The sequence below is a fragment of the Chrysochloris asiatica genome, unplaced genomic scaffold (assembly GCF_000296735.1).
Source record: "Chrysochloris asiatica unplaced genomic scaffold, ChrAsi1.0 scaffold00279, whole genome shotgun sequence".
In the NCBI taxonomy this organism is placed as follows: domain Eukaryota; kingdom Metazoa; phylum Chordata; class Mammalia; order Afrosoricida; family Chrysochloridae; genus Chrysochloris; species Chrysochloris asiatica.
In genome coordinates, this window is record NW_006408797.1 from 3,694,097 (window position 1) to 3,707,836 (window position 13,740).

The 13,740-nt window shown below is 35.8% G+C and overlaps 1 protein-coding gene across 1 annotated transcript; it reads right to left on the reverse strand.

The window, feature by feature from the left end:
• Positions 1-2,652: 2,652 nt before the first annotated feature.
• LOC102815159 (olfactory receptor 14C36-like) lies at positions 2,653-3,594 on the reverse strand. The gene has a single exon (XM_006874493.1). It carries the CDS (start codon positions 3,592-3,594, stop codon positions 2,653-2,655), a length of 942 nt encoding a protein of 313 aa, XP_006874555.1.
• Between the last annotated feature and the right edge of the window lie 10,146 nt (positions 3,595-13,740).

Below are 13,740 nucleotides of genomic sequence, written 5' to 3' on the forward strand. Positions count from 1 at the left end.
TGTTGTGCTAAAACTTTTATTTAGTTTGATTTTATGTTCATTATTCTATACAGTATTACTGTTTGCATATTATTAAATGCACAGTGCATTTCTATACTTTGAAATGTAAATAATGTATAAAATGCATCTTTTAAAATAAAGGAATATATTTTACTTATAGTGCTCTATAATGCTAAGTTTGAAGACAGCATTATATATTCACTATTAATTCATGTCACATCATCTCCATATGATATTAATAATCTTAAAAGTAACAGAATTGACAGTGCCAATTTTAAATAGTGAAAATTGTATCTCAGATTTAAAATTAAGACATAATTGCATATGTTTTGAAAATTACTTATCCAATATGGTCAATCATTTTGCCATTCTCTAGAGAATATTAGTTACAAATCTCAAGGGTTACTATAAGAACAATGGACCCACATATATGAGCAGACAATATATTTTATTACCTAAATAGTTTTCATCATTTTATCATCTGAATATTTTAAGAATATGCATCCAAGACATTATACAGTAGAGAAAACAAAACTTATCAAACAAATTTACCTTAGTTTTGCTTTCTTGACATAGAGAGTTTAACTTTCAATAATGCAAAATCTTAAACCTTTTGAACGTACCAATTTTTTATGTTACAAAAAACAGCTACTATTCATACATTATTTTTCAGTATGCATAATGAAAGTTGGGCAATGAGAAAGATAGAAGTAAGACTTAAGATATGAATTGTGGTGTTGTTGAAAAATATTAAATATACCAAGAACTGACAACAAAAAGCAAACCAATCTACATTAGAAGATATGCGGTCAGAATACTCCTTACAAAAGAGGATGGTTAGTCATCCCACTTTGTAAATGTTACCAGGAGGCATCAATCCCTTGAGCAGGGTATCACGCCTGAAAAAAATAGAGGTTCAGCAAAAAAGGGGATAACACTCAACAATATAGATTGACACAGTGGCTGCGTCAATGGGCTCAGGTATAATGATGATTTTGAGGATTGTACAGGACACTGCAGTGTTTAATTCAGTGTACATAGCATCAATGTGAGTTGAAAAGAATTGATGACACAAAGCAACAACAATGTTTTCAGAAAAAGAAATATATATTTTAACTTGAATTTATCTTTCTACACTATGGAAAGCATAAACCACACAAACAAACCCAAACTAAGCAAACCCACTTCCACTAAATTAATTCCAACTGATAGTGATTCAATATAGGTTTTCTGAGACTGTAAATCATTATGGAAGCTGACTGCTTCATCTTTCTCCCATGGAGTAACTGGTGGTTTTTAAATGCTGACCTTGTGGTTATCAACCCAATGTCAAACACACAGCACCACTCCTTGTGTAAAAACTAGGAAGGGATGCTGTTGTTAAGTGCAGTTGAGTTGTTTCTGAATCCTAGAGATCCTGTATAAGGTTTGTGAGGTGGATTTGAACTGCTAACTTTGTGGTTAGCAGCCCAGAGCTTATCCTACATTGCCATGCCAGGAATCCAATAGGAAGATATATGTAATCTTTTTTTGTACCAATAGCACCTTCCTCTGATTCTTCTTTTCATATAAAGGAAAAAGAAACAATATTAAATTTCATCATCAACTTTCAGATGTCATTATGTTCTTTTTTGGAGTCCTGCTATGGCACTGCAGGATAGTGCACTGACTGAAAGGTCAATTTGAACCAAAAGGCTGGCAGTTCAAATCCACCAGCCACTTCTCAGAAACTTTATACAGGGTCAGTATGATTTAGAACCAACTCGATGGCACTTAACAATTTTTTTTAGCAGTATTTAAAGAACAAGATTAATGATTCCTGGTGGTGCAAATAGTTAAGTGCTTGACTTCCAATGACAAAGTTGGCAGTTTGAATCCACCAAGCAGCTCCACAAGAAAAAAACATGGTGATCTGCTTTCACAAATATTGCAGACAAGATTACCTTATAGGATAGTTGTACATTTTCACAAGAAGTCTATTGTTGTTGTTGTTAAGTGCCATGGAGTCGGTTCCAACCCATAGCGACCCTATACAGGGTTTCCGAGGCTGTAAATCTTTACGGGAGCAGAACGCCTCATCTTTCTCCCGCGGAGCGGAAGAAGTCTATAGGAGTCAAAATTGAATCAATGGCACTTTCCAATGCAATAATGACCTGATTGTATATCTTAATTGTACTAAGAGATTAGACAAATTTAATACAGCGTATTCTAGGACTTTGTTATTATTCTGTGCCATCCAATCAATTCTGACTTATAGTGACCCTATAGGACAAAGTTGAATTGCTCCAAAGGTATTTCAAGGCTGAGACCTTTACAGGGGAAGATTGCCAGGTTTTGCTCCTGTTGAGTGGCTGATAGGATGGAAGTGCATACTTTTTAATTAATACTCTACACTATAGAAAGAGAATACATAGAAATAAATGTTTAGGAAAAGATAAAAGTTTTATCAGTGATACTACAGAGCACGTCCAATTTTGGCAGAAAAAAAACAAAACAAATTGTGTGTGTCATTATTTCTTTGCTAACACATAATATGATGACTGTCAATTAGATTTTAAGTCAGGTCTCCTAAAGTTAGACATACACAAAAGCATTAATGTTGAAGCATTTTCAACTGGCACAATCAAAGTGGGACTATATATCTTGATATAATTATCTTATAGTTTTCTTGAATTGAGTGACTGTTCTTATAATTCTCCTTATTGCTTCCTTTATCTGCTTGTTTCTAAGACTATAAATAATAGGATTCAATAAAGGGGGAACTATGGAATAGAACATAGACATGATCATGTCCTGGACTGGAAGTGAGTTGGAGGTTGGCTTCAGATATATAACAACACCAGAGCTTAGAAAGACCATAAATATGAGGATGTGAGGGATGCAGGTAGAAAAGGCTTTTCCTCGTTCTCTGGTTGGTAACTTGGAAACAGTAGAAAATATACGGATATAAGAGATGGTGATGAAGGAAAAGCAGCCACCTCCTATCACCATTGCAGAGACAAGAATTCCAATCTCATTGCCTAAGGTGTCAGAGCAGGAGAGCTTCAGCAGAGAGGGAATGTCACAGAAAAACTGATGGATCACGTTGGACTGACAAAATGATAAACGGAATGTGTTGCCAGTGTGCACTCCTGCATAGACCACACCACTTATCACAGAGGCCAGTGTCATCTGGACACAGACACGAGGGTTCATGACCACATGGTAGTGGAGGGGCTGACAGATGGCCACATAGCGGTCATGGGCCATAATAGTGAGTAACAGAAATTCCACAGCAGCACATAAAAACACAAGGAAGATCTGAGCTGCACATCCAACCTTGGAGATCACCCTGTTGTTAAGCAGGAAGACGACACATGCCTTGGGTACAGTGACAGAAATGAAGCACATGTCCAGGACAGACAGATTTCGAAGAAAGAAATACATTGGGGTATGAAGACTCTGATCAATGGTGATTACTGTGATTACAAGAAAATTCCCCATTATAGTAGCCACATACATCAGTAGAAATAGCATGGTGAGTAAAATTCTGATCTCCCACACATCAGAAAATCCTGTAAGTAGGAATTCAGTCACTATGGTAGAGTTACACATTATAGTATAATTTTTTTAGCACTTGGAGAAAAAATGGTAATCCCTAAAAAATATGAAGAATCAAAAACAGGAGAAAAATTATTTATTAATTCTTATTTATTTCTTACATTTTCTGGAGTTGGAAATTCTTAGTATAAAATAGCCAAATGTTGATTCATATAACTTTAGTTTCCTTGATTGTGTAACCTATTTCTAAGTATCAGCAAAATATAAAATTTTGTATTGTGTCCATATGATATACTCTTCTGTCACTGATTTGTGGTGCAATATGTTTAATGGAAGTCAGGTATTTTCCTGACAAATTTATTAACTTAACACAGGTAATTTCTATAAAAGTGTATCATTCTAGAATAAATTTAGGACATCATTAATTGGGGAGAGATGGGAGGCTATAAAATTATCAGAATATCTCAAAATATTTTCTGCCTACAAGAGCAAAACTTACTCTGTTTTTTTCCATCTCCATGATAAAACCGGTGTTATTACTATTCACTTTGATAGTTACGGTATCTAGGCTGTGGAAATATAGCCCTTTATTGAATAGTCTAATGAAATACTTTATTTATTCTGGTAGCGTAGTGGTTACGAATCGGGCTGTGAACCTCAGGGTCAGCAGTTTGAAACTACCAGCTGTTCCACGGGAGCTCCCGTAAAGATTGACAGCCTCAGAAACCCTGCACATGGTCGCTTTGAGTGGGAACCGACTCCACAGCACATAACAACAACAATGTAGCTTGTTTTATTTACATATTGTGCTGTAAGATGTAAATCCCAGTGTAATTATGCAAATTGAAACATTATATTCATAATTTAAAAATGAAATAACAGGACTACTGAAAGGCAAATGACTCTGTTAATCTATGCAATGCCAGTGGAAATGTACTCATTCAAAATTCTCTATCAGAACTTCAGAAATGAACAGTTTCACTGTTTCTCAAGAGGACAATCCATGTTTCCAGTTTAGAGAGACCTTTCTTCTGCTTCATTCATTCTAGCTGTCTGAATACTGTCACAAGCACCTGGTGTTTGGGTACACTGCTATATGACAGTGATCCAGAGCTGGAGCTTACCTCCATTGATTACTTACTAATCCATTACCTAAAAAACTCTTTCCCTTGGTGGCAGTTACTTAATGGAAGATGCATTTATAATTTAAGTAATTTTATGATTGGAACTTTGAAGCCATAAGCATTTTATTACCATAAAAACTTATTTCTGTATACTACAACTTAAGATACTTAGAAATAATTACCCAACCTGAAAAAGTGATTGATTGATGTTGATTAAATGATTTGTGTATTCATTTATTTCACCACAATTAATCTTCACTGTTCTAGAAATTGCCAACAATAGAGTTTAATATCTTTTGTTGTAATTTAAGGCAAGTTAATTATTAGTTGTGCTAATAAATATCTATATAGGTACATTTAAAGCTGGCTAAATGGAGTCTTGGTGCGGCGCTGTGGGCTAATTAGTCAGACTGCAAAATTGTTTGAAGTGCAAGGTCAGTGGCTAAAGCTCACCAACTTCTCCTTGGAAACCCTATACAGGGTCACTATGGATCAGAATTGACTGGAAGGCACTTAACAACAACAAATGAAGTATGTTAAATATTTTTATAGGATATTGTTATTTTTCTCCATAAAATCTGTACATATTTCAAATCTCAAATAATGTAAGATTTATCTAAATAGTTAACTATTTTTCTTATAAACCTACCTGAAAGTTTATTGATAGCATTTTAAGATCAATTTGGTTAAAAATTAGTAATAGGCACCTATAACTAGCCTTACTGTATTTGTGGTAGTTTCTTTGTGAATATTGAGGTATCTGTAGTAATTACTTAGCTTTTCTCTTACTAAAGTCAATTTTAGATTTCTATTATCATATTCTAGAAATTCAACAGGCTTTCATATTTTGATCATATAGTAAAATAAATCAATTAATACTCACCAGTAAGCTTTAGATTTGCAGCTTGAATTTCATAAATAAGTATAGCAGGATTGAAGTTCATATGCTCCAGGGAGAGATTATATTTTGTATATTGACTGCCACTTACTTATTATGCAGCTATGGAGCAATCATTAAACCCCAGTGCCCTTACCTAGAAAAACTTTTAAAACATGTGCATTAGTAATTTCATATTTGTAAAATATTTCAAATAGAGGAGAAACTCACAATGGTAGCTATGTTGATGAAAAATGAGTGAGATTTACCAGTCACTGACAACAATAATATACATGTAATTCTTTTATCACTTACATTTCCTTCATTTTATATCCATAGTACTAATTTCAACAAGCAAGCAAAAAATAAATGGAAAACATCACTCTTCTTTGTCTAATATATGTATTTTAAATGAATATGAAAATATAAAATGTTTCTAACTGGTTTGAGTAGAGTGTCAAAAACACACAATTTTTGATCTGCAAATTGGCATGTGGACACAATATATCTGGTACTGGAGAGTTCTTGATGGGTGGCTAGAATATTACATGATTCTGTCAATCCTCAAGTTTTAAAACAATCTGGTTTTTTGACTTTTCTATAAAGATTTAAAGGACACATTTCAAGCCAAAATGAACCAAAATATATTCTGTTCATTGATGTATTTATTAATTTACCCAAACATCCTCCTAATATTTATTTATAAATTTCTCAATCTTTCAAAATACTTTGAGGTAAATTATATTCAGACAATGGGAGCAGTCATAGTGAAAGTTCTGTTCAAGTGAATAAACACACATTCTTATTATATTAGAGTGTCCTTGAATTACAATTTAAGCAAAATAAATTGTGCATGTAATTTGCTTTTAAAGCAAGTAGGAGAAATGCAGCAGCTCTGTAGGATAAGCATTGGACTACAAACTACAAGTTCAGGCCACCCGCCAGCTACTCTGGGAAAAACATGAGGCTTTCTGCTCTAGAGAAGTTTTACTTTACATTATCGCTATGGATCAGAACCCACTCAATGACACATCACAACAATAGTCACTTAGACACTCTGTACAAGCAGTATATACATCTGAGTGTTTAACAATGAAAACTATTTTTTAATCATTAGTTGAATATCAATAATACACACAAATCATTATTTCTAGTTTTGTTTGATTGTTTAGGTAAATGAAAGTCCATCAAATTAATATTGTAGCGTAAATTTAAACAGTCAAACTACACACTGAATCTGTAGGCAGTATGCAGAACCATTCCGGCACTAGCCTGTGTTTTTGGCATCAGCCAGGACTGATGCTCCTATCTGCTCACTTTGAGTTTTCATGAACTATCAATTCTCCTGACATGACTGGGATTGCACTTCTTAATGTAATCATTAAAAAAGTTTATGCTGTATTTCTTATCAAAAATTTTGTTTAATCCCATTTGTAAAGTCTCTTAATAAGACAATGAGCAGTAAATGAGAGAAGAGAAATTCGTAACTCAAAGAGTAAAAGTAAGAAGCAAGAGAGGAAAAAAATAATAATACCAATAGTTACTCACAAGTTGTCATTTCTCAAGTTGGACAGGCAAACACAGGGTTTCTGGTAAGCATACAAAAATGCTTTAAGTGCAGACAATGATGAATGGGCATAATTCTTGAAATGGCTAACATACTGATAGGAATCATCATTTTTATAGCAATATCCTTAATATTCAGTTACACCTAAAAACACGAGGATGCTGATTACACTACAGAAATCCACTGGGAGTAGAGTACCTGGCATCTGATAATAGCCAGTGCCCACGGGAATATAATTGGCTCTAAATTAGAATAACCAGGTCAGTACGTGTGAGTCCAAATTTTGTATATTAAGAAATATTCATATATTTTAACCTATTAAAAGAATGGTAGAGATTGAAATAATTTAGACAGAAGAAAATAGCAGTTTTTCTAATATTTTATGTATTCTTATTGTGAAATACTTTGAATTGTAGAGACTAATGAGAAGGAAAGGCCAAGTGTTCCTCTTCAGCTAATTTGAGGACATGATTGTCTTTTCATCCTCAGAATGAAAACCTGAGAAATGGAATAATTTGCAGTCACATAAAGTCTACACTAGTTACGTAGTGGACAACATAGCTCTTGTGAAACTACTTCACAGGTCAACATAAAGCTATTGTATACTACTTCTAAGACTAGTCACAAAAGATCTGTGCCCAGGAGCCTGTGTATCACAGATACATCACTTTATCACATATGCTTCAATTTCTTCATCCTTTAACATGTTAACAAGGGTGCTCACCATCATAGTCTTTGAGAAAGTGATTTAACGAAACATATGAAAGGAGCTCTGGTAGCGTAGTGGTTACGAATCGGGCTGCGAACCTTAAGGCCAGCAGTTCGAAACTACCAGCCACTCCGAGGGAGAAAGATGAGGCTTTCTACTCCCGTAAAGATTTACACCCTCGGAAACCCTGTACAGGGTCGCTATGGGTCGGAACCGACTCAACGACACTTAACAACAACAACATATATTCAGGAGCCCTGGTGTGGCTCAGTGGGATAAAGTATTGGACTGCAAGGTCAGTTTGAACTTCATGGTCAGTGGCTTAGACTCATCAGCTACTCCTTGGAAACCCTATGCAAGGTCACTATGAGTCGGAACTCAACAACAACAACAACAACACAAAGCATTTAGATTAGCACCTGGAACATTCCATATAGGGAAGGGCTGCATTATTTTTTATTAATCAGTCAGAATCCATTGGGAAAGTAGAAGTGTCTCCTTGGTTCTTAGAGGTGTTATTTGTCTTTTTGCTTATTTTAAAATGATTATCAGTTTTGTTTTAACAGTGCTTGAGCAACACACTGTGATTCAAAAGTGCTGCTGATGTATGTTAATATGACATATGACATAATTTGGAACAATTTCAGCATACACTTCAGAAAAAAGTATATCTGTGTCATTAGAAACAATATTCTTGTTTTCATTAGGGGCTGTCAAGTTTGTTCTGACTTATAGTGACATTATACACAACAGAATGTAACACTGCCAGGTTCTGTGCCATTCTCACAATCATGGTTAAATTTGCCCTTTGCTGCTGCCATTGTGCCAATCTATTTCTTGGGGGTCTACCACTCTGTCACTGACCCTCCACTTTACGTAGCATGATGTTCTTCTCCAGGGACTGGTTCTTCCTGATAATATGCTTGAAGTTTGAGAGGTGAAGTCTCATCATACTGACCTCTAAGGAGCATAGTCTTTACTTCTTCAACACAGATTTGTTTGTTTTTCTAGCACTCCAAGGTACATTTAACACTCTTCTCCAATGCCATAACCTAGATGTATAATTTTTCCTATAGTCTTATTCACTGTATAATTTTCACATGCATATGAAGCTTTTGAAAATACCATGGATTGGTTTAGGCACACCTTAGACCTCAAACTTATCCTTTCTTTTGAACACTTACAGTGGTCTTGTGCAGCAGATTTACATAATACAATATATTGACTTATTTCTTGACTGTTGATTCTGTAAGTGTTGATAGTGGATCCAAGAAAAATTGGATGTGTTTGAAAATTCAATCTTATCTCCAATTATCATGATGTTATTTCTTGGTCCAGAGGTGAAGATTTTTGTTTTCTTTACATTGAGGTGCAACCCATACTGAAGACTGTGTTGTTTGTTCTTCACCAGTATGTACTTTAAGTCCTCTTCACTTTCAGCAAGCAAGGTTGTAATGCCTGCATATCACAGGTTATTAATAAGTCTTCCTCCATTCCTGATATCAATTCTTCTTCGTATAGTCCAGTTTCTTAGTTTATTTACTCAGCATACAGATTGAATAAGTATGATGAAAGAATAAAACCATGGCACACACCTGTCCTGATTTTAAACCATTCAATTTCTCCTTGTTCACATCGCATGAATGTCTCTTGGTCTATGTACAGGTTTCTTATGAGCACAATTAAGTATCTGGGATACTCATTTCCCTCAATGTTATTCATATCTTGTCATGATTCACATAGTCTATAAAGCACAAATAACATCTTTCTGGTATTCTATACATTCAGCCAAGATTGAAGTGACAACAGCAATGATATCCTTTGTTCCACATCCTCATTTGAATCTGATTTGAACCTCTGGCAGTTCCTTGTCAATGTACAGTTGCAGCTGTTTTTGAATTATCTTTAGCCTAATTTCAACTGCATCTGAGCTAAATTATATTGTCCCATGTTTTCTGAATTTCACTGGGTCACTTCTCTTTAAAAAGGGTGCAAATATAGATCTCTTCAAATCAATTGGCCAGGTAGCTGTCTTCTACATTTCTTTGCATAGATGAGTGAGTACCTCCAGTGCTTCTTCAGTTTGTTGAAAGATTTAAATTTGTGTTCCATCAATTCCCAGAGCTTTTTTTTTTTTACCAATGCCTTCAATATACTGTTGACTTCTTCCTTCAGTATCATTAGATCTTGACCGTATGCTGTTTCTTGAAATTGTTGACCACTGTGCATTTATTTGTTTATTTACTTAAAGTTTTTATTGTGAATTGAGTGAAAGTTTACAGTGCAGATCATCAGTTTTACATTCAACAAATCATATACTTTGTTTCATTTCAATGATTATAATCCCTTACATGTACCATTAGTTAACAGTATTTCTCTCTATTCATTTAGCTCTTTTTATTTTAAACACTCAGGCATATATAATAATTTAAACCACCAAAGGGCACGTTCTGCAAGTCTGCCTTCTGGCCGCCAGCACCCAGTCCCTCTCTTTCCATAGAGTCCTCAGCTGATCCCTCTCTCCATGCCCCCATCTCTGCCTCCATCTACGGTGTCGCTGCTTCTCTGGATAAAGTCTCAAATTCCTCTTGTGCTCTTCTCCCTGGATGGTCCTAGGGTCCTTTGTTTCTGGACTATAAGATTAACTACTCCCCTGTTTTTGTTACAAAATCTACCTTTACAATCGTGACAGCCACAATAAGTCATGATAACAGTTACTCACTACTGAATCATTAGAATCTTATCCCCACCTCTTTTTACCAGACCTATTTAGATAAGCTGAAACTTTTCAGTGGGGACTCTGTATCTCGCCCATTCCACACTCTTAAATTAAGCTACCCCTTGAAACCTTGTAAGCCAGTCACTTTGTGTCTGGCTTTATCCCTCTCTCATTTTGGGTAGCCAATATCTAAGTTGCCCATCCCTATCTACCCTGCATACAGAGGGGATAACAGTGATACTATATGCGAAGACTCCCTCCCTCTTTGTTGGTATTTTGAGGTACTACCTCTATGAGTATAGGTCAAGTTCATTAAATTGTAGCAATTTATCCTCCTTTCCTTTATCAAAAAGAATTTTTTTATATATATTCCTGTAGTCGAATTTGATGATCAATCTATCCAATATAGGTCATTTGGGGATTATCTGCAAGTTTGCAAGTTCTCCCCTCACTTCATATCAGCTGGATGCTTCATTCTTAGCTCCAGCCCTCTATGGCTATGTCCTTGTCTATGAGTTCGTGTGTCCTCAGGTCTCACCACACTTTAGATCAATCCGCCCTTCTTCTTCTCTCTCTCATCTTAAGGCCAACAGAAGTCTATGGAACATAGTTGAACTCACTCCATTTCTTCATTGCTGCCTTTCCCCCTCTTCCACTCACCAGAAGACTAATGTGATCACCAGCAAGTTTATGTGCCTGCTCATGTGTTCCCTTTGGGGTTCAGTCTTAGAGGAGGATTTGTCTTGAAGAAACTTGATTGCTTGCCTTGAAGGCTTTCCAGAGAATAACTTGTTTGTTCTTGTAGCAGCCAGTCTTAACTGCCCTTTTTGTGTTTTGTTTTTTTTCCTAATGATCTTTCTTTGAAGATGTATCTTCTGTTGTTCTAGCTGTTCCAGGCTGGTCTGCTTGTCCTTTCTCGTCAGAACGTCCCACCTCAGAAAGTTTTGTATGGGGCTCAGGATTTCACCTAAGGTCCTATATACTGTAAAGACTATGAAAGAGGCCTATTTCACTGGGAAAGTTCTAGAACTCCTTTTAGATATTCCAATCAGTTATAGGCTGACGATGGGCTTACAAGCTTTCTGTCACCATGTTTCCCGACATTGCTTTCTATCACACTTAAGTGTCTATTTTACAATAGTAGGCAAGGAAAACCAACATTCACAATACAGTCAAGCATCTTAGTATTGTTTTCCCTCTTCAGACTATGCCTCTATCCCTGTATCACAAAGCCCTGTTGTTCCAAGGCTAAGCATGCATCATTATTTACCTCTGTTCCATTTAACCCATGCAAACCTGTCTCAGTGTTCCCCTATCTACCTTGTTCTTGAACTCCCTAGTCCTTCTTGTGTATTGTCCTCCCCAACACCTGGACTATGATGTGTCTGCTCCTACCCTGTGTTCTACTGTCACTTCCTTCCACTTCCCCCAACCCCCTGCCCGACCTACCCCCACCGGTAACGAACAAAAAATTTATTTTCCTTTTAGTACGGGTATTTTTTCTTAAGCTTTTACAGTAATGGTCTTATGCAATATTTGTCTTTTTGTAACTGACTAATTTCACTCAGCATAATGTCCACAAGGGTCATCCATGTTATGTGATGGCTTACAGCTTTCTTGTTCTTCTTCAAGGTGCCATGATATTCCATTGTTTGTATGTACCTAAGATTGTTTATCCATTCTTCCATTGATGGGCATTTAGGCTGTCTCTATCTTTTTGCTGTTGTGAATAGTGCTGCTATGAACATTGGTGTGCATTTATGTACTCATGTTATTGGTTGTACTTCTTGTGGATATATACTAGGTAGAGGAATTGCTGGATCATAATTGCTGGACCAAATAAGGTATTACTATTTCCAACTTTCTGAGAAAGCGCCATACTTCTTTCCAGAGTAACTGAACCATTTTGCATTCCCACCAGCAATGTAGGAGGATCTCATTCTCTCCAAATCATCACCAACATTTATTGTCCTCTGCAATTTTGAACTTTGTTGTTATTACTGGTGTGAGATTATATCTCATTGTTGTTTTGATTTTCATCTCTCTATAACCAATGATTGTGAATATTTCTTCATAGGTTTGTTGGCTGCCTGAATCTCTTCCTTTGTGATGTGTCTGTTCATGTCCTGTGCCCATTTTCTTTTGTGTTACTTGTCTTTTTCTTGTAGAGGTGTTGTAATTTCCCATAGATTGTAGAAATTAGTCCCTTGTCTGATATGTCACTGCAAAAAAAAAATTCCCCATTTGGTGGGCTCCCTTTTAGCTCTTGTAGTGAAATCCGTTGATGCACATAAGTTTCTAACTTTTAGAATGTCCCAAACATCTATTTTGTCTCTTTTGTTTACGTGTGACCTGAATTAGAGCCCTTACATTTGTTCTTATTTTTTCATTGATGACCTTTATTATTCTGAGATTCTGATTTAGTTCTTTAATCCATGCTGAGTTGGTTTTTGTATATGGCTTGAGGTAATGGTCTTGTTTCAATCTTTTGCATATCAATTTCCAGGTCTTCCAGAACCAACTGTTGAAAAGTCTTACCCACGGCCCTTTATCAAAGGTGGATGGGTTAATTTCTGGATTCTCAATTTTGTTCCATTGATCTATATATCTTTCATTGTACCAGTACCAGGCTGTCTTGACCACTGTAGCCATATAGTACATTATGAAATCAGGTGCTTAGAGGCCTCCAACTTTGTTCTTCTTCATAAGCAGTGCTTTGCTTTTCCTGTGTCTCTTTCCTTTCCATATAAAGTTTGCAATATTTTTTTATTTCCATCTCTCTAAAGAATGTCGATGGAATCTGGATTGGGTTTGCATTATATGTGTAGATTGCTTTGGGCAGTATTGACATTTTCACAATGTTCTTCCTATCCAGGAGCATGGTATATTCTTCCATTTTTGTTTCCTTTGGTTTCTTTTAGTAGTGTTTTGTAGTTTTCTTTCTATGGGTCCTTTGTTTCTCTGGTTACATTTATTCCTAAATATTTCAGGATGCAATAGCCATCCTTTGGGTGGCTTTTGCAAATGCTATTTCTTTCTTAATTTCCTTTTCAGTGTTGTCATTATTAGTGCAGATGAATCCAACTGATATTTGTATGTTGATCTTGTACCCTGCCACTTTACTGTATCTTCCAATGAGTCCCAGTAGTCTTTTTTGCTGAGTCTTTGGGGTTTTCTATATATAGGATCATATCATCTACAAAT